The 22,093-nt window shown below is 46.0% G+C and overlaps 1 protein-coding gene across 1 annotated transcript; it reads right to left on the reverse strand.

Moving 5' to 3' along the window:
• Positions 1–1,375: 1,375 nt before the first annotated feature.
• T265_14428 (hypothetical protein) lies at positions 1,376–20,974 on the reverse strand (the record flags this gene model as incomplete). The annotated part of the gene is given in 12 exon segments (XM_009173590.1): positions 1,376–1,580; positions 2,934–2,987; positions 4,894–5,092; positions 6,251–6,344; positions 11,661–11,826; positions 18,479–18,648; positions 18,691–18,733; positions 19,298–19,394; positions 19,442–19,545; positions 19,563–19,742; positions 20,701–20,877; positions 20,925–20,974. Coding segments are annotated over 12 exon segments (1,539 nt in total), but the record flags the coding sequence as incomplete, so codon positions are not given.
• Between the last annotated feature and the right edge of the window lie 1,119 nt (positions 20,975–22,093).

Here is a 22,093-nt window from a genome sequence, read left to right on the forward strand (position 1 = left end):
GTGGTGGAATGACGCATCGCAGCCAGCAAAACAACGAACACAAGTACATTCCAGCACACAACCATGCGCACATCGACCTGACACACGCTGGCCGCATTTGGCTGCCGACCGATCTCAGGAACACACCAATCAGAAGATAACATTGTGGTGTACTTGGTCCAAGTTCAAATGATTGCGAAAATTCTTGTAGATAGTTTGCTCACGGTAATCGGATTATAACGTGTTATTCCGCTACTTATGGCGTCTTCAAGTCTCTGACCATCCAGGCCTCGTAACCCTGGCTAGAATGGAGTATTATCAATAGGGGAACAGGCACTTCAACCATTCAGCAACAAAATTAAGGTTGATTGATCGTTTACAGTGCATGGCGAGTTAGCTCGACCGATACGAGCGTTAGATGGGAATCAAAGGGCAGACAGGCGGAAGAAGGCGAGAGAGAGAGAGAGATTGCGGTACATTCGTCCTGTCAGGATGGGTTTCCCAATGGCCCTCGCGGCGATTGGGTGGAGATTAAGCTGCAAGCCTATGACAACGGCCATCGTGCGTCCGTTTCTGTCCAGCTGGGTGTTTCAAGATGTAAGCAGTGGACCGCATTCCAACTCCGCCCCCTTTTCATCATGAAGCTTTATGTAAATAGTCTAAAATGGTTGTCGGCCGTTTCACATCGGTGCCATCGTCTGGTGTGTGGGCGGCACTTGTGATCATCCAATTATCTGATAAGCTTAATTCGCGTCCCCCGGAGCCCATGTTTTTGTTCGTGTCAATTTTAGTTGGATATGTCAGCCAATGTTCAGTGGACAATAGAACATCTTCGGCACCGTTTTCACCCATCATTACCGTTTCAACGACTAAGATTCGAACCCCACATGAGTGCCTTCATTTGGGTTCTGGTCTAATGGTCGGGCAAAGACGTTAAAGGAATCTTTTCATCCTACGATAACGAGAATATACGAATCTTTGCCTCGCGATATACAGGGGACAAGTGAAAAGAACAGAGGCCGTAAAGATGGATGTCACCAAATCCATCCATGCCCACAACAAGTTCAATGGGTGATTCAGCAATTGCGATGTTGAACACGGATAAACTGCTGTTCAAAATTTCACCAGAAGATGAGCAGAACTACAGAGGGAGTGGCCCACTTATTTTAAGAAAGAGGGCCAATGTCTTAAAACAGCAGCCGACAACATAATGAAAGGCATAAACGGGGGCCAAAACCTAACTTATTCCAAGTAACTTAGTTGATCAGCTGATCAAAATCAGAATCCGGAAGCCGTTGATCATACAATACATATGAAGCTGATAATGATCGCATAAAAGTAGCAAGGTAACAGATTAGTAACAATCAAATACAGAGAGAGAGAGAGAGAGACTCACCTGAACACGGCCTTCTGAGACAGCCAGCAAAAAGCTGACCACAACTTCGGGCTCAAGTGTGAACAGGCCACCAAGCAATGACTGATTTGGATTCAGGTAGATCACCTGGGTCACAGGGTCCACGACAACCATACTGGGTGCCGACAAATTGACCATAGCCAGATCGCCCAGGGCTGCGTATGCCTCTGTCCAAGCGAATCGATATCTGTCACAACATGTACAATTGGCGAAAAATGTTGGGAAACGTGTTTGAACATGTGATATGTCCGAAAGGCAAACATCAGTATTTGTTGGAAGTAGTGAGATCGTTCATGATTCTTTGAGTAAGAGTTTTCCACGGTTGTTGAGGCAATATGCAGCCAACTTTTTTAGCATGATTGATTGCATCCTACCTCGATAATCACCATCACCAAATCGTAAAACAGTTAGAAATGACCAACTTGGCGCTGGCAGGTGAGAGACAGCGTTGTACACAGTATAAACCATCGCTGCTCAACGTTGAAAAAAATAACATTACCAGTTAAGGACGTAACAAACCACTCTTAAGGTTGCTGGAAATTCTTCCACAGCTCACGACCGGTTTCGCCCTTCTTGGGGCTCATCAGGTAGACGCAGCCCCCGAGTTCACGTCAACCTTATGTTCTCATTGAAACCAAATAGCACTAGCGAAATAGGCTCATTTGGAAACATATTTGTTTTCTCAACAGACCCGCCTGGAAGTCAGCTGAATCTCTTGTTTATGGTGTTTTTAAGCAACTGAATGTGCTGCACCAGGACGCATCATGTTTCAATTGTCACGACATTCGAAATATTGCGATATATGTATAGAAGTAATACACTACTCATGAGGTTGCTGAAAATTCTTCGACAGCCCACGACAGCCCCTTCTTGGAGCTCATCAGGTAGTCGCACTCGTCGACTTCCCGTCAACCTTGTGTTCTGTTTGAGACCAAATTGCACAAAATTAGCGAAATACACTTATCTGCGGCCTGATGCAGCACACTCAGTTGCTCGAAAACAGGTGAGTCTCTCGAAACACCAAATTCGTTCGCAAACGAATGTATTTCGCTGACCCCGTTAGCAGTTTCAAAACACTAAACGGGAGCACAGTCAGAACTCTGTATCGAGATCCATGTAATGGAAGGCATGTACACAAAAATGGCAAAAGGTCCGAGTTTGTCGCCAGTCTTCCCATTCTTCGGTTTCCGGATGTAAACTGCTCACCTGAGTAAAATCAAAATAACCTCTCCAAAAGAGACATGAAGGGGCGCTCACTCTCTTCACGACGAACGGAAAACGCCGTTGGTTTTTATTTGGAAAGGTATGATGTTAGAGACGAAGGTTCGCTCAGGATGGTATGTGGGAGACCGGCAGGACTTTCGGGGTGGACTTTACCTAAGCCAGTACACGTGAAGGGTTGAGTCCCGCAAATGACATCGGTGAGTACACACAGAGCCGGGCTGTCTGGCCCAATCCTGCTTAACTGAACTATGAAACCGAATAAAATTACGCTAAACTCATTTGCGTCAGTAGATCTAATCAATAAATATGTACTTACCTGGAAAGATGTTTCAGCCGTTGCTGGGCCAAAGACTGTCCCAATTCAAAAAGCCTACACAATGAAAGTGGGATGAAGATGTTGCTACCGTCATCAAGAATCTACGCTATGAAAATGCTAAATCGAAGGTTAAGAAGCCATATGTATATCCTCACAGCCCGCCGTGCACTTTAGCGGAAATATATTGGGGTGTACACTCCACCTAGGGCGGTTAGACTCAGTGTGCAGGGCTCTATGAGCTTCTGTGACTCCCGCTGCACAGTACAAATTATCCTGTTACTTTCTGCCTTCTCGTTCTTAAGTGAAGTGACGAGAGGATGGCTAAGAACAAGCGACACGGATGTTGCGAGCGGCCGTCGGGAGTACAAGTGGACAGTAGGGTGGGCACCAATCCTCAACTCGAACTACTGAAGACGTTTCAGTAGGCCAAATTAAGTGGCGCTTTAATTTAGGACGTCTGCCCGCCACGCGGCTATCGATCCCATTTTTCTCATCAATCGGCCGATTCTCATTGGTTTACGAATACATTGAACACACACAACCATAAGCAATGTTACATCCAAAGTAAATTTGTACTGATCGTGTTTGCTAGTACACGTCTTTCCCTCTAATGACGTGAAACGGCTGAGCTGGACTGTCACCTCTCCCAACCAAGCCAGGGTAGGGAACCGCTAGGTTAGTCCAGCTCGAACCGTTAATATCAACCGAGAAAGTGTGAATCTGAGACTTAATCACAGGCTAACAAAATAATTCGGCCAATCCGTATTGTAAGCAACTCGATATCCAAGCCACGCTCATCATTACGAGTGCGCAACGATGTTCGGAGCTTTTGAGTATTATTTCACCTCTGAACGATTGACAAAAAGTCTGAGATTTGATCTTAATAATGTCTGCAACCAGTCAAGTTGCTGTCAGTCAACTTTCGTGTCTCAGCATTCACGGTAATAGATGATTCAGAGCTGAATGGTCGGTTGATCCTATTGTTCGGTACAATCGATGCACCCGACTTTTAACAAGCCCCACAAGACGAGGAGGCGAGGTGGCTCAGCGATTAGAGCGCGAATTTACTGACCGGAAGGTCCGTGGTTCGAACCCGACCTCTGCATCTCGACTTTCCCCGTGTGGGCTTGAGCAACCTGGCTCTCGTGCTTCCTTAAGGTGGCATGACAGATAGGTACCAAAAGGATGCTACAGTCGAACTATTTATTTTCTTATTTTACAAGACGACGGAACACCGTATCCATGCTACTTATTTAGCAGTTGCAGAGGGATGGAATGGGCACACACCAAAATATGTATGTCACTGCAGTATTACTAATGATATGGACCGTTCAGCCGTGGCGCTTTTTCGGTATACAGTTGCCGTACAACCTGAGGGAAGCACGGAGGCCGAGATACCGCCGGGTTTCCGGAACAATCAGAATTGGGCTGAGTTCGAGCCGTGAAACTTCCGATAGGTAATTATGTGCCTTAACAACTGAGCTATCTCGATTACAATGATATATTTGAGCCCCACGGCTCTGGTGGTCGATGGGACACTTGAGAACCACATGGAAATATGCTTTTCCCAGCCTGTCTACGATGTGATTATTGCTTCCGAATAGACAGACCTTTGAGCCCACGAAACAATCGGGATGAACCAACAAAAAAACCGAAATTACTCAGCTATGTCCCGATACAACGCTGGCACGAAAACTGAAGATAGGTGTTTACTGGCTGTTAGGGATAAAATGAAAGAAAACAGGAGTGGTTACGAGCCTTGAACTCGTCCCTAAGCCCAAGTGACGTAAAACGAGTCCTGGAACACGAGCAATTGAGATTATACACGCAAGCTATGGAGAAGCACGATGTTCTCATTTCAGGAAACGAAGAGATAAATACATGGAGCGAAACCCGATACTAATGTGACCAAACTCGACGAGTATGGCAAAAATGCACAAAAACATGTGTGAATACAAACCTCCTTGAGTTAGAGTCAGTCTGGTAGGATTGGGGTAGAAGGAACAGAGCAACCAGGCGATAAATGCGTGATTTGGACGCTGCGATTTCAGCCTCGCCAAATTCCCATAAAGATGACAAATGCAGTTCCTGAAAGGACGGATAGCGTTCACGTAAAATCCAGTCCGACACATGTTCGGTCACTGTGGACTTGTCAGAGGCTGTGTTGGAAGAACAACAAGTAACACTTGAGGGGAAGTGTAGAGTATCGGTCCATTCTATGAAAAGGATCCTGGGTTTATCATAACCGAGAGAGTAAAACGGTCGTAATCCAAGTGGTATTGTGAACAATCACTACCCAACCTGCAACCATGCATGGTCGTTAGACAACAAGGTACTTACTCTTGGAGTCATCTGAGTTTATTTTTAGATCCAAACCCAGTGACGGATCTAAACAGCCATGGTGGTGAAAAAGCTGAAAATTTGCTCGAAGCGCCCCAACCGAAAGGGAACCGGGTCGCTCAGGCAACCAGATAAGAGCACAAGGGATGATATGGTACCGGTTTGTCCGAATCCAGATAAGCACAAGTGAAAACCATAGATTGACCTTGAACTGAGAACCATTCCGATGGTAACACACACCCCGGACACGGAACTATTGCAAGCTCGATAAAATAATAGAATACACGTTCATGACAGACGGTAGTCCCACCCGGAGAATTTACCGACACTCCGACAAAAGTGGATTGTAGTTCAGAGACATGGAGTGATGTTCAGTGGGGGAACGGAGTTCATTGGTTGACACTTTAAACGACGTAGCAGGCTTGAACAAGCCTAAAAACCGAATGGATCTCACATGAGTTGTTAACCCAATTATCCAAGAAAGTAGACGGTACCAAGATGATTCCTAATGGCCCATTAGAATTGAGAGGGCAAGGCAGACAGAGACCGTAAACACAGCGGGCGAAAACACCCATTCGTGGAATTATACAAATGTAACACAGATCCAAATGTAAGATTAACAAACTCTCGATCGGTTCACGGTTCGGGAGGTTTTCCATGAATGGACGATGATTGATAAGGATACCCGTTCAGCTGGTGCCTAGCTGCCATACCACCCGAAGGAAGCACGAAGGCTGAGGTACTGTCAGGTTGCCCAAGCCTACACATGATCAGTGGAGATAACGGGGTTGGGTTCGAACTTTCCGATCAGTAATTTCGCGTATTAACCTCTAAGAGCTATCTCGAGCTCCCATAAATGGATGGGAACCGATGCATATTCGAACCAAGAACGAGTCAGTCTACCGGTGGTCTGTCTTGTTAGGCACACGGGGCAGAATCGCAACGTAAAGCCAGTCATACATCTCGAATAATCTTACCCGGCGGTTCCGAGTAGGCCAAACAAGTGCCATCCTTGAAGACGACCAACCGTTCATCGATTGGACCAGTGACTTGACACAGTGCCGTGAACCGCTGAAGGGGAAAATGGATGAGAAGTTAGCAACACCATTAGATGCGATGCTAGTCTCTTCGATTGATCCTAACGATTGAAAAATATCCTTTTTGGATTTTGGCTACCGCATACAGGTGTCTAGCGAAACTTTACCGAAAAACACAAGTTAGACATTGTCAGATTTCTCTTCGCTTCATTAGAAATATCGATATTGACCAACGGAAACTCATGAGCAGAGCCCATAGATGAGAACAATTGATGATCGCAGTAGGCTAGACCAATCAAGTTCTCGCCTTTATTCATCCTAGTGAACGAAACTTTGTGGTGGTATAGTAGTGAAAAACCGGTGCCAACGCTAGATTGCTGTCCTTGATGATGGTAATGAGAGGGTAGTTTTGGGCAAAATGGCCGTAGCATACGGCATGTGGCTGTTTTGTTCCGAAGAATACGAATCATCCGGCCCTATTAGTTGGTCAACGACTCAAACAAGCAATACAACTTACACAAGGGCTAAAGGAAACTGCGAAAGAAGGATCATACTGTAGAGACGAATCTAAACAACTTTCGGAAATAGTTGGATCTGGCGCTCCTCAATCGGACACGCGGTGATGACTCTGATCCATCCTTTTCTAGTTGTACGTTGATGCCAAAGAGAATCCGGTCTACCTCAACATGACCTCGACAGAACAGGTCACACAAGTAGATAAAGTCACAGCTAGTAACCCCCTAAATCAGTGAGACGTCGTGATCAAGTTGACAAATCTGTCAACCAAATATGAGAGGGTCTGACAGGCAGCTAACTTGGGGATCCAATACACGGTAGGTGTGCACGTTGTGTTGAAGTTTTCAGGATACACAGTCAGCAAAAGTTCTGTAGAGTTGTTCCTCTCTAGAAAGATTAGCCGAAGGGACTTAAGGAAAATCATAGCTGTGAGGCGCATTACTATTGTAATGCGCCTCAACGGATCAAACAGAAGTACTACTAAGTGGGGCTTTATCACTTCACAGGGGACAACTGCAATTGTGGACAGTTAGGAGGAATCGCACCGGCCGCATAGTTGTTGGACACCTTCAGCAAAAAAGATTCATTATCGATCTAGGCAAGTGGAATATCTAAAAAAAAACTTTCGACAGGCTGTGCGTCAGATCATCCTTCAAGAGGTCGGGCAAATCGTTCACAGTATGACCTTCTAGGAGACACGGCGAACAGTGTGACTTTCCTTATCACAAGCAGGCCACCTGGTTTTGTGCCAAGCGCACACTGAAACAGCTGGAGAAATTAGGGACAGACAGTTTGAGCTAAGTTGAACGCGTGAACAGCTGGGTGTAATGATCTTATCACAATGCTCACATGATGCTAAAAGTTGCAGCTGATATCATAAATGATTGCTGGTATTTTCACACTGATCTCCCTCAGTCTGTAGTAACACGCCCAATCAAGATCCGTCACCTCAACGTTGTGGACGCTGCTTCTGTCATGACCCAGCAGGCTAAACTGGTTGGAATCTCATTTCCAAGAGTTTTGTTCTACCGCAATAACACCCAAAGGGAGCAGCTAGACATGACGCAGCACACACTCACCTGAGATAGCGATGTGAAGGCAGCTACGCGCTTCCCTCCGGTAATCAGTATACCTATTATCTATAGAATCAGCGAAATTGTTCTCCCTAGGGAGGACGAGTCGGACTGAAAAATCGCATATCACCCAGATATTGACTATGGCCGTAATCTATGTAAAACTGAGCAAAAGCCATCTCTTGCTCAGGCATTGCTCTCGCTTTCTGTCGATGCATACTGTCTCCCGAACACTTCTTTCGGCGCACAGCAGCACTGGTAGTCGTGGTAGTTATCGCACCCGATTGCAGCAAGCCCTAAGTCCGAAACGTTTTGGTGAAATAGAGTTTAACACACGCTTTCTGTCGTTTGGTTGACCGCCTCAAATAAGATAAATAAATCTTGACGTGTCAGACGGTTTATTAGTCGCGGTAGCATAGGCCCCGATAGGCAGTAGCACAGAGGCTAATGAAGAGAGCTTACATCATGATTTATCGCGGTTGCTCCGGTCAGAAAAAAGCGCGGATATTGTGAATCTAGCTGTGGGATAGGAATATCCAGATAAGCCGGCTGAATCCGGTTGGTCGACTGAGGATCGATTTGCACGTACAAATAGTGCAGAGTGACTTCTACAGTTATGTACTGAACAACATGTTTTGACCAGTGCGAACCATCATTTACACCAGATGTAGACCAGTCACAGACTCACAGAGATCACGTGGCATTCGGCTGCTGAATTTCAGTTCGAGATTGCCGTTCCTCCTGTAATGCAGCAGTCTACTCCAAAAACGGTATTGTGCAAGCACGTGCACAAGTTTGCTATCCCGTTGGAAAGCGGCACGCACGTGGGGGCAGTACTGGTGACGTGCAAAACAACTCTTCCTTGACAGACCACTGGCTTCGCTAGTCAAGCCATGTTCTCCGTATATCACAGGGTGCTTTACCTCGCTGAGCCTTATTTGCCCAGTCATACATCGGATGGTCATGATACACGGGCAGTCAGTCTACAACTGCCATCTCTACGGGTGGATACCTTGAGACGGGACATGCGAACCAGTAGCGATCCTGGCAGATATGGTTCTCTAACACGACCAATGGTGGTCCTGCAACAGGTCTATTAGCCTCAATGCGTAGTTCCGTTACTTCATACCTTATTAGCCGAACAGCACAATATAACGCCAAGGAACTGCTTAGGCGGATATTGGTGCTTTATTCGCCTTTTCATCGATGAACGAGACTGTAACAGATGGGAACCGCCGTGTCCTGGTACACAGTTTAGAGCCGAACAAAAGACGGATCAAAGAGGGGCTAACGTGAGCAGTCCAGCTTCTCTTCGAAGGGGTCCTTCGCAGGAGGTAACCGTGATCTATTCACAAAGTGGAATATTGCTCCAAGTCTGTTGCTTCCATGGACACCGGATGGTTCCAATTCAGAGGAAGCCCAGACAAATTAGGGTATGCCTGTCCCAAAGAATAGTGAAGGCGTCTTTAGGTTGAACGGCACAGCCAACTGCCCGAGCTAATTTCTTGACGGAACATACTACTGAAATGGATCGTAAACAAGAGATTCAGCTGAATCTCTCATCAATACTAACCTATTTTCTAACGAGTGACTGCGTACAACTGCGTACAATTTGGTGTTCAAATAGAACACAACGTTGACGGAAAACCCTGTGATGGTGCCTAACTGATGAGCCCGAAGAATGGTGAAACCTGTCATGAGTTGTCGGAGGCTTTGCAGTAACCTTATGAGTAGTGCTGCCAACTGCAATATAAGTCATCCTTTGTGTTGCACAGTCAGTTGAAGAATATCATAAACGAGAAATCCAGCCGGAATTCAGATGAGCATCGCATTGACATTAATCTAATTTGCAAACGCGTGCGTTTCACCGAATAGCTGAATCATCATTCATCAAAACCCGCAAAGATCATGCAACTGATTCGTTTCCTGACGTACAAGAGTGTGCTGTGCAAATCTACTGAAGGACAAAGAAAGAAAAAAAGCGCTCAGCTGTAGCACCCTTCCGGTGCCTAGCTGCCATGCTACCCGAAGGAAGCACGAGGGCTGGGATACTGCCACGTTGCCCGAGCCTAGACAGAGGAAGTCGAGTCGGATTCGAATCACGGACCTTCCGGTCAGTAAATTCGCGCTCTGACCACTTGGGTCATCTCGCCCCTCTGAAGGACACCAGAAGGCATATGGACGAACAGATCAACAACTGCTAACCCGATGCGATAGTTTAAAATGGTGTGGAGGCAGTACTGCTTCGAGAGGGCGGGAGGACAGAAAATAAGGGTCGCGGTCTATCGTCAGTCAGTTTGTCAGCGATAAACCATGTGTCAAGGGTACCTTAGTCCCAGTGGTCACCGGAAAATGAAGGAACATGAGAGATAGCCAAGCAGTGGGGGATGATGGCAAGACCCGTTAGTTTTTAGGCACGAGCGCCATTGACCGCGAGATTGTGCCACGTCTGTTAGTGTCATTAACCACTGATGAATTTAGACGCTGGATTTCAATCCAGGGAGGCAGCAGTCGCTTCCACTCAGCACAAGACTAGGCAAAAAGAGTGCTGTGAGGCAGACGGTCCAAAACATGTTCTAAACAACGCAACGTATGAGGTGCGAGTAGCTTATCGATCTCAGGGGAGTCACGCTTTTTTCGTTCAGCTTAGCGCCCTTTCGGTGCCCAACTGCCATGCCACCCGAAGGTTGCACGAGGGCTGGGATACTGTCAGGTTGCCCAAGCATAGATAGGGGAAGTCGAGAGGCACAGGTCGAGTTCGAACCACGGACCTTCCAGTCAGCAAATTCACGCTCTAACCACTTCGGCTATCTCGCCCCAGAGTCACCCTTTACTACAACCTGCTGGTGTCCCTCAGCATCAGTAATTCTATGTTCCCACCAGAGCCGACCAATGCTTCGGAGACACCGATAGTCAAACACTGACTGTTTTCGTCGAGAAGGCAAGTAGGGGAGGATATGCTAAAAGTGACGTTTAACTTAGAAATATTCAGCTCACAAACGTTTGGTGGATAAGGTGTTGGCGATGAGGGACCATAAACCTCTCATCTCTTTTATTAGGGAACCCAAGCGAAACGCCAAAGCGTTTGCAGGGAATTTTCGTACGTGTGTATCGAGTATGTATCGAAAAGGAGCCCCTATGTTCATTGCTGATAAGCTTACAAGAACTTATGAGCTAGGAGATACCGAGAGTCAACAGTGCGAACTAGCTAGTCCTGCTAATACCGGTTCCATCTAAGACGGTAATTTAAAAAAAGTCAAAACGGCCAGTGAACTAGATCCGGTGTTCCTGATACTGACCATCATCAACTATGGGTCAAGACGGGAGCGTATTGACGGCTTAGCAGGGTCTCCTCCTGTTCATCTTACAGTCTTATTCCCTCGGGTGTACACTGGGCTTCTGGAGCGTGGTTTGCTGTACGTGAAACAGTACGAACTGCATGTGGCATTACCTACTGTACGCGGAGATCCCTCAGCATGGTCCGATATGACAAAGCTATCTGGAAACGTCATATCATACTACCGACAAGCGAACTGTGAACGGCTGTCACAGTCATCCGGTTGCGGCTTTACTTCCCCCTCCTTCGAGATAGTCATAAGCTGCGCACTGGTGGCAGTTTCAAACGAAGGTGGAACAGCTGTACAGTGTTCTTGACTTTTCAGTGAAGATTAACTCCACTTTCAAGATGAGAACTAGATTAAAAAGGAAGGAAGTTCTGACAAATATAATGTGTGTAATCAATCATGAGGAACGAGACTCACTTCGGGTAGGACATCTGGAACCACGGTAAGAAACCACGTGAGCAGACGAAAACGCTCTGCAGCTTCGTAAAATGCGACCTGGTTGAAGAAAAGACGAACGTGGAGTAAGATATGACCAAATAAACACTGGAACGGTTCACGGATAACGATGGAAGTCCACACTGAACTAGAAGAGACCAGAAGAACATGGCGATGAGAAAAGAAACTAGATTGCGTCAAAGTGGGTGGATTGGTGACGAATACGTTGAAGAACCATGTGTATCGAGAGCAATATTCCTGATGACGAAAATGAAATGACCTTTGTATGAGGAAACCTTTCGGTATCCCGCCTAGGCGATTTCTCAACCAGTACTGTAGTACACACTGCTACGAATCCCATCTGCTGATGATACCAGTGACAGACTAGTCACTCCATGAAGAGCAATCGGAAGACTTGTTCCTGACAGCTGGACCTGCGGAAGATGGCACGAAACCAAAGTCAATATTAAGAAATAAAGGGAAAATGCCTCTGCTCATACATAGCGCTCGCGACGAAGCAAGAGCACGGCGTAACAACAACAGACCTACACTAATATTCTCCTGCAGAAGTGTGAATACGAACAAGGGGACTTCCGATCAGGCTACAAAGCAGTTGTCACTGAGCACCGGGTGGATTTTCAGTGATATTTTGCCCTCAGGATTGTTGACACGAAGGGGATATTCGGGAAGAAGAATGAGTACCAAGCCCTAATTCGTTTGTCAGCAAACGGATGAACTTCAATAGTCTGCACCAGAACAACCTTTGTACACAGGTCACGTTACGAGTGACGATTATTGATCTAATTCGTCTTATAAAGGGAATTAACCAACTACCGTGAACCCGATTGAGACGAAAGGTAAATAAGTTATTAACAAGAAAATTTGGTTCTCCCCAGACTGGGAAAACTTTTTGCGTTTCCTCACTGATAGTCGTCTAACAAGCCCAGTAGAATTTCTCATCATTAAGTCATTCAGCTGTGCTGTATGGCTCATACGCAACCCGAAAGAGCAACTAAGAAAGCGAAACTGAACCTCAATTGTGTATCTTCCTGGATGGTAGCTGAGCACCTGGATACAGTTCCAATTTATTAGAATCAAGCATACACAGAGCACGAATTTTCTTTGTCCGTGAGCTTAAGCTACGGAATGTGCGGAATATATGCGTCTTCTTTTGTCTTTGAGCGAAGTCGGTTAAAGTTGGGCGATGCGTTTGCACTGATATTCGAGTTAGCAACTCAGGCGAGCGTAACTTCGGTGCAAACTTGGCTAATTTGTTGGCAATGGCGACGATTCTGTCACAGGACCTCTACAGAATCAAAGTAAGGTAGCTTGTGCTATCAAACACTTGGAAGCCTATGAAGAAAAAATCAACTGGAATCGTCAGGATCAGTCGTCGCAAGGGTGGATACTACTGCTTAGACATGCGAGTAGCATGTGGTTTTCTCATAAGTCCGCTTCACGCCTATTGAAGTGAGATTTATTACGGAATTTTCGGAACCGCTTTGTAGCACTTGTTCAAGTTTGAGTGATAGCCAACGAGTATCCAGGACAGTTTGGGAAGACCTGTTCGAAAAGAAGATGGATACACAGTTTTTATAAACAAGATGCATATGAGTTTTGCTTCCCTGTCCAATAGTCTGTAACTTGTTCAGTGGTGTTTTCCAATAAATAACTCCGAATCGAAGGCCTTCTTCCTTTTACCAGCAACACACAGAGCTGGGGCGCCATTTCAGCGAGGATAGAGAAGCATGCCGGTGAGTTCCGTTGTATTGCAGTGTACAAAAGATTCGTAAGTGACACGTAATCACGAGGTATTCCGCTGCTGGCCCCTGATTGGAAAAATGACAATAATAATCGTACAGCTGTAGCATTCTTCCAGTGAGTGCCACTCGGAGGTAGCATCAGGACTGAAATGATACCGAGTTGGCCAGGCTAAGACAGGAGCAGCCGAAAGGCCGGCGTTGGGTTCAGATTCGCGCCTTAACCAATGAGCTGTCTCGATTTGAAGGGACTTTCACAAAACATTCTTCCCACCCACCCTAATGCCGGGGAGTTCGCGTAAACATCCCTCCTCATGTGTCGTGGTGCGGAATCAGGACCGAAATTCACAATGACTTAGTTTGGCTTCTAAAACGGGCGTGCGCGACCGTTGACGCACAATTTAGTGGACAGACTGGTCTATCCTGAAAAATGGAGACAGGGTCAGGACAGAGTTTACATAACAAAGGGTTAAATTTCTGTGCAGGATGTTGCAAGTTACGACGTTGGAATTAGTGAGATGGGAACCACTCACGGTTCAGGATCAGGATGGAATGGTGATCCTCAAACCTTCAGCATAGATAAAGTTTGCTTGGCAAGATGAACCTCCTTACCAGTGTGCTAACCATGTAGAATGTACAACGATAGTCAAGAATGTTCAATGTCTGGGTGTCAGTTGAATGACTCAGTTAGACAGATAACTCATCATTCCGAGCTACTGAGGACTGGAACCTATAAGTGTGGATACATATTTGTGTGGATAGACACAAGCCAACGCAAGTCAGACAACCAGTCATCGAATCACCAAGTCCAGTCACTCAATAATCAAACTATTCTGTGAGATCTTCTAACAAAGCATCAAACACGAACCTTGAGGGCGGAATCTTTGCTTGGATGTCCTGACAGAGCACAACGATACGATCAAAAGTTGCAAGGCACAGAGTGGTACAAACACACTAACCAACCTAATGAGTGCAGTGAAAAGTCCTCTCGGCAAACACTCGAGGGGCTCCGGGAGCCCAAGAACTGTGTTACCAATGAAGACCCCTTTCTGTGTTAGCTTGCGGGACACCACTAGATGATGAACTGGATCGCACAGTGGGACAGACACCCGTCGCTGCACGATCAAACATCGTCACTGAGAGCACAGAAAACTAGTGGGTGGCAAGTTCATTGGGGTATGAGCGGGGATCTCCACAGAATGTTCCACTGAACGTAAGCGCCAGTGAGCAGCCTTCTTAATGAACCGAGACAACCTCAACTGAATGACCGAAATCCGGCTGGACTATCCAGTACAATGTTCGGCAGTTATCAGATCACCTGTGAGTCAAACGGACTTGGCCCTGATTTAACAATAGTCGAAGAGTGTAGCTATTCAAAACACTGTGTAGAACAGCTGTACGGGTGCATTCTCTCCGAACAACCATCAAAATAACTTCGGAAGTGCAAAAATTGCTTTCCCTTGGCTTGGCCTGCGCTTTTTTTTACATTTCTACTATCTAAAGGTCTGGCGAATGTATCACTCCGTTCAACAAGTGTGCTGGTATCAAGAAGGAAAGGCTCCAGGTGTACTGGTCCCTGACCAAAGCAGCGTTTCCTCTTCATGGCTGTTAAGCTGAGGGTACGTTCATAGAACGAGTCCAGGAGACGAGTAGAACGGGTTAAAAAGTCCGGTTCAATTCTACTCACATGCTCTAACCACGAATCAGAGGTTGCAGCTGTCACAGAATTCGATTTTTCATTGAACACGGTTCATCAAACACTTACCCATGTGCTCGCAGAGCAAAAGAAACGATACTTTTGCTGGTTCTTTCGGCATCGTGTTCAAATGTGCGTTCCGCGTCAAAACTGATGGGATCAGAGGGGGGCGGGAGGGTGGAATAGGAATAATCGATTCAAAACAGCCTCATCAATCTGTCTAAATAGTAGCCAGAAACTGTAGTTCCATAATGAATACCTCACAGTTGAATTCCAACCCATCGGTCTCCCAGGATTCCCATCACACCTGACTTGGTTTAACAAACAGTCCTCTGGGTCAGTGTAACATATTTCTTATGACTGCTTTTCTGTATTTCCTTCTAACGAGTTCTTGATAACGGATGATAACTGATGATTCTGATTAAAAGTATGCTAACTAGTTCTACCAATGCCAAACAATCACCGACCATTGATCGATAAGAATTGAGAGAAACAACAATGAAAGCAGTTGACGTCAAACCTACCTGTCAGCGAGGCCAGACCATTTGATACTTCAACTGAAGGAAAGCCAATCACGTTACTCTGTCACATGGTCGAGTGATTGGTAAAAATAAACCATACGGATGAAATGCAAAAGTTTTCATTTCTGAGTGTGGCTCAGACGAGGCGATCGCATGAGAGTAGGCGAGGCGAGGATGAAAGAATAGAGGACCGACGCGGCTGATTACTATGCAAGCGTCAGTCATGAAGTACGAACTTTGACCAGAAGGATAACCTATATATGTGCGATGGCGTTCTTCTTGTCAGTTTCTAACCAGGTTGTCTAAATGCGTGTCTGGATGTGTGGATACCTCAGAGTGATTGTGGTAAGCTAGTACCAAGTCCTCATCAACGCGTATTCTTTTCTTCACAATCAGACTTTCGAATAAATCATGGTTGTACGGCAGGGAGACATCCGTGTTGAGCACTGATGGCATGCTGTCGATGATGATGACTCACAGGCCACTGTGAAGTGACGAATTTTGCTGCCCAAAAAATGCTGATTCACTGTGCTCGATACGCTTTAAAGATTCAAAATCTCATGTATGAAAGATACTTACTAGGGAACGCAAACCTCAAACCTTCTGGACGACAACGATTCTGGATATTCTCCCTCCTTCAGGAGAAATTCACCGTAACCATTACAACGGAAGTATCGAAAGGCAAAGCCCCTACCAGTGTCACAAGGTCATATTAGGGGTCACATACACACAAAACTCTGATTACAAGGGACTGTCGCACCCGCATTGGTCTCAGTCACGTGGGACATAACCCAAGTATCCAGACACAGCTATGCAGTTAATCGACAGAAGGAAAAAAGATATAGGAAACTCGAGGAAAGTGTAGTTCAGTACCTTATTATACAGGAAAACATTTCAAGGAACTACCAAGCGTCCGGTGCCTAGATGTCATGCTATCCGAAGAAAGCACGAGGGCTGAGATACTGTCAGGTTGCCCAAGTCTAGACAGGGGAAGTCGAAAAGTAGAGCTGATCGGGTTCGAACCACAGACCTTCCGGTCAGTGAATTCGCGCTCTAACCACTTGGGCCATATCGCCCCAAGGAATTACCAACATATGTCCAGGACGGAGGTATCTTCTTTTGGAGTGGAGCAACTAACTAATTTGAACCGTCTCCGGTGCTTCTAAATTCAACCGTAGTGCTGTATGCCTCAGATATTCAATAGCCTTGCATCTACGCTAACAAAGTACACATCAGTTCATTTACATGATAAGCTTGGTTAACAAAACCCGATTCCCATCGCTTGGGTTAGTGTGTGTCCTGACTAGAGCGACAGACCTTTATGGGTAAGATATCAACAAGCCAAGATGCCTGCTCCCGTCCCGGCAGTAGTCTTAGTGACGAAAAGATCGCTAGCAGCGAACCGTTAGTACGAACTGGATAAGAAATTCCGGGGAACGTAAAGTGCATCCAGCAGGACTCCAGGGAGGGAGGAGTGATAAAATCACTCTGGACCATGGAAACCGCTTCGTTTTCGCCGAAATGTGGTTTGCCGCAAATCGATATTTTTGCACGACTTTTAGACGACAACAACAACCGCAACCTTGTCAATCACAGTGAATATCGATTTGTGTTGTTGCGTTCTGAAAGCCTGGACTTCAATAGGATTTTAGAATTTTAGGATACTTCACACAGATAGCATGTCTGCGTCACATGTTCTCCAGTTCACTCAGACGAAAACGAACGCAAATGATAGAGAAACGCGATGTGGGCTAGAAGCACAAACTGGGAAGGAAATCGTTTGGAGTGGAAGGTATAAAGTTAAGACACAGCGTAGTAAAATGGGATATTATAACCAGGTGTTTCGGTTGCCGTTGGATGAATAATCCCTCGCCATAATCTAAACCCTACGTGCAATCGGTTGTGATGTCAACTCTTTGGTCCAGCAACCGATGATCATTTCTCATCGAGGGATTTGCTTTCCTCAATCCGCCAAGACTGTTATTGGACTAGGGCTTTCTGAGGTCACAGTCAGTGACTTGTATTTGCTTTCCATTGTGGGCTCTCTGCGTACTTACGACACTTTTATGAGTGGTACATTGTTGAGTGTACATTGTTGCCACTAACTCACCAGACACAGTATGACGGACACTTTGTGCCTGATGTGCGAGTCTTGACTGTGCTAGCGCTTACAGCGCCTTGAAGAGCATTCCGGATTGTTCGTCCTTTCTTCGGTAACCGGTCTTTGTACGCAGGTTTCCATACCAAACATTCTTGCACAGGTCGCGGTTCATCTCATCTGACCGGAACTGTTAGTGGCAAGACTTGGAATGAGACGCTTCTCCCTTTTTACCTTATATTCTCCTGCACCTCTTCCACATCGATCGCTTGCATGACCATGCTCTTCAAAAAATAAACAATACTTTTATAGAGGGACCTCCGCGGAACCCAACCTAATAAACTATAAAAGTATGGGACTACTGGCGGTTGAAAAAAGAATGCTCCTTATGAGGAGGAGCATCGTATTTGAATACAACATAATCTCGAAAAAGCTAAGGTAATCTGAAGTCTCAGAGAAGTGGTCAAAATAGGGAGAGATGGCCTAAACATTGCAACTGCCAGGCAGAGCTACATGGTCGTACTTGAGGAACCTTAAGGAGGGTGGAGTGCTAAAAAGAGACGTCATCCGAATGCTTAGAAGAGAGCAAAACAAAAAAGCTTCTCTAAAAAGCCGGAATCGATACAGTTAAAGGCACCGAATCGAGTAATGACCACCTATAAAAGCACTTGAAAGCGAATTACCGAAAGAAAGCACAAAGGATGAAAATGCAACGGAATACTTACAATTTGAGTGTCGGGAAACCATTGATTTGAAACTTCTTTGCAATATCACGATGAGATGAGGCGTCTAACCTTGCGACCCGAGTAGAAGGGGCAATTTCAGAAAGTGTTTGGCTGACTTCGGTGTAGACGGGTGAAAGTCGACGACAATGTCCACACCATGGGGCATAGAACTAATAATGAGCTGGAAATGAAGCGGCAAGGGTCAAACTTACGTTAACAAGCCATGGAGTCCCGTTGTTCCAGAATTCACCAAAACTACAAGTAACAGATCAAAATAAAAACGATATAATCGTCCACTTGTAACACCTTTTTGGTGCCATGCTTCCCAAAGGAAGCAGGCAGGCTGAGATACCGCTAGATTGCTTAAGTCTATACACAGGAGCAGTTGAGATGCTGGGGGTTGGGTTCAAATCATGGACCCTTCGGTCAGTAAATTCACTTCCTAACCACCAAGCTATCTCGATTCGTTAAGACGATCAAAAGTAATGGCCAATGCACTGACCTGCTATCCAGTTCCAGTACTTCCGACTTGCCACAGGGTAAACATACTAGTTGGGAAGGAAAGATAATTTGTGAAAACAAAAGAAACCAACTTGTGAGGAAAAACAGGAAGATACACATTCGTCCAAACGATGAGACTTTATCCATTGGGAGGGCTCTGAAAAATACAAGTGCATAATTGGTTAACAACAGATATTTCGCATGCAAGTTGGTAGTTCAGATAACGATGCTTTGTGTGCGGCACAGTAGAACGGCTTAAAAATTAGCGCTCAATTGGATGGGTGGCTGGATATCGACTGAGAAGGCGATAAGGTTGACCAGTTGGTTGAGTTCAGCTGTAACACCCTTTCGGCGCCTAGCTGCCATGCCACCCGTAGGAAGCACGAGGGATGGGATACTGCCAGGTTGTCAAAGCCTAGACAGAGAAAGTCGAGAGGCAGAGGTCGAGTTCGAACCACGGACCTTCCGTGGCTCTAACTACTTGAGCCATCTCGCCCTTGGTTGTGAATCGTAAGCCGCAGTACCCGATAACTATGAAGTCGGCTTGTCTTCCGTTGGACCCTGCCCTGATGAAGCAGAAAACTTCAAGGAAGAGTGGAGGCCTGGTATGTCCGGATGTTGTTGTGCACAACTGGCACTTTCGGACCTGGGATATTTCTTGGTCGGGTTTAGTTGATTCAGCCGCACTGGATATGGACTATGGTCAACCGTTCTCAAGGTGGCGGTGTGCCCGTAGTTTTTACTACCCACCTCTTCTGACACGCTGCTATCCGGAGTAAGGTACCGCCGCCAAATTCAAAAACGATTGTTTAAAAATCTGACCTCACATTTCTACTGAAGAGGATGGAACGTCTCCCGGTAATCCTGGACTGGGTCGTAAAGTAACTAACTGTCTCTTTTAAATGGGGTGGTTCTTAGGAGTGTGACGGCTTTTGCTTCCGAATGCCACTTCAAAGTAATGGACTTGGAATAGGCAACGACCTAAACCCTTACGGGGGTATAATTGGCAGCACTTTCGCACGGGTTGTTTCCGCGCGAAAGCTCAACGTAACCAAAACTAGAGTTCTAATTGACGCTGGGGATATCAATCCAGGATGCTTATAGTGGATATGAATAACTGATAGAAAAAGCGCCTAATACCATTTGTGCGGTGAGAAAGACCATCCAGTGTTGCGGAACTTAAAATCGCCACGAAGAATGATTTGGTTGAATGCCGCACAAAGCTGTTAACAGAAACAGCACAAAGCTACCGCTTTGTAAAGCGACTTCCAAAGCTACCCGAAATGATAAATTAGTCACCAACACGGACCATCTGCCTGACAAAGCATACGATCGAGTTGTGGATTCTCAGGTAGACGACAATGAGGCGATAGTCAAGAAGTTGCATTGCCCACGCAAACCGAAATAGAGCAGTGACATCTAAACGACGACGGTTATTTGTTCGCGCCAACAGGCCCAGTGGCGTGTGTTAGAGGAAAGAACTAGATGGTAAGAGAGGCTGAATTTTACACGACCCGTGGCATGGTGATCCTCCGTTCGAAAGTAGGACAGGTACGTACCAGTCACATTCAAGCAAACATATAACAGACTAAGGAATTCCCGTTCGTTATTACCAATAAGTCTGGGGGTGAACGACGGACCTTCCGGTCAGTAAATCCGCGTTATAACCACCGCTGGAATAGCAGATTTTTTGCCCGGGACGAGCTTAAAGGGGCATCAACTAGACCTGAGTTCGTATAGTCTTGCACTCTGAAGGTAAGCCACGCATGTCAAAAGATTGGATGAGGGTGGTCAGTTTATTCAACATGGATTGTGCTTCACCTTCGCCTTCAACTATGAAGGCGATGTCGTCTGCGTACCCCAGATGGAAAAGGTTCTCACCAGCAACAATTTGAACACTGGAGTATTGACAATCTTCCAGTGTTCACCTAATCATTTCATCAACGGGGAAGTTAAACAAGAATGGAGGGACTGGATATTCTTATCGGATACCATTTTTCATAGGCGAGATTTTAGAGAGCCACTCACACATACGGAGGTATATGAAAACACAGACCGTATAATGTTCACAAAAGTCCAAGGTATGCACTGCTGAACAAGTGTATTTAACAGAATTGGCCGATCCACAGAATTGAACGCACCCTTGAGGTCAAGAAACATCAAGATTTTGGGACGTCTGCACACATGACGTTCCTTTACCACCTGATAGGGTATGGAGATGTGGTAGACGCAGCCTCTACCTGGTCGAAATCCCGTTTGATGTTCACAGATAAAGGTTTCGCGCACCGCCGTAAGACGACGAAAGTCTTGTTACAACAAAAGTCAAACTGACACCTCTGTGGTTATCACGCACTGTTAGCACCCTTTTTGAAGACCTATTATCGACTATCATCGACCCACTCAACTATTATCGACTCACCCTGCATGGGATGATCGTTTTCTCCAAAATAGACCCAAACAGGGTAGACAGGCACTGACTGAGGAATTCACCTTAAACTGAGCGAGTGTAGGATCTTTGAGACCACGAGCAAGTTGACGCTTGGGAATGGATATACTCTCGGACACTTCTAGGATTGTAGGGAGCCTCATATTCACGGCCCATTTTTCTGTTGAAGGCGAGCAATCCGGATTAGAGGTAGCAGGCGGCGAACTTAACTGTTGTCTAAGGTGCTGTGCTCAGTGGTTCAAACGTTATCCTTTGGTGAATATCAGACAGCCATTCCAGTCCCTGAGAGTTCCGCTGACAAGAGGCATCCGGGAACCAGTCGAACGAATCAAGTGGAACAGCCTGCGGACTTTCCCAGCATCTGTCGCCTCTTTCATTTCTTCAGCCTTTCAAGACCAACAGGCTTCTTGGTCTGCACGGCATGGGTATTGTTATTTGTGTATGTCATGGTCTGCACGGGCATTCAGTTTTACCTGGCGTCGGATGATGAGTCGAGTTGAGATGTGGTTGCGGCCAGGAGGAATGTCACCGAGCTTCCAACAAAGCAGCAGTCCTATCGAAGATCAAATGTTTCGATGAGTTTGGTCGCGCTATGACGCAAATGGACGTTCCGGCGTTGAGTAACGCTCTGGATACCTGTTCCCAGTGTTCGCTGGTATCTAACATCG

Source organism: Opisthorchis viverrini (assembly GCF_000715545.1).
Source record: "Opisthorchis viverrini unplaced genomic scaffold opera_v5_198, whole genome shotgun sequence".
Lineage (NCBI taxonomy): Eukaryota > Metazoa > Platyhelminthes > Trematoda > Opisthorchiida > Opisthorchiidae > Opisthorchis > Opisthorchis viverrini.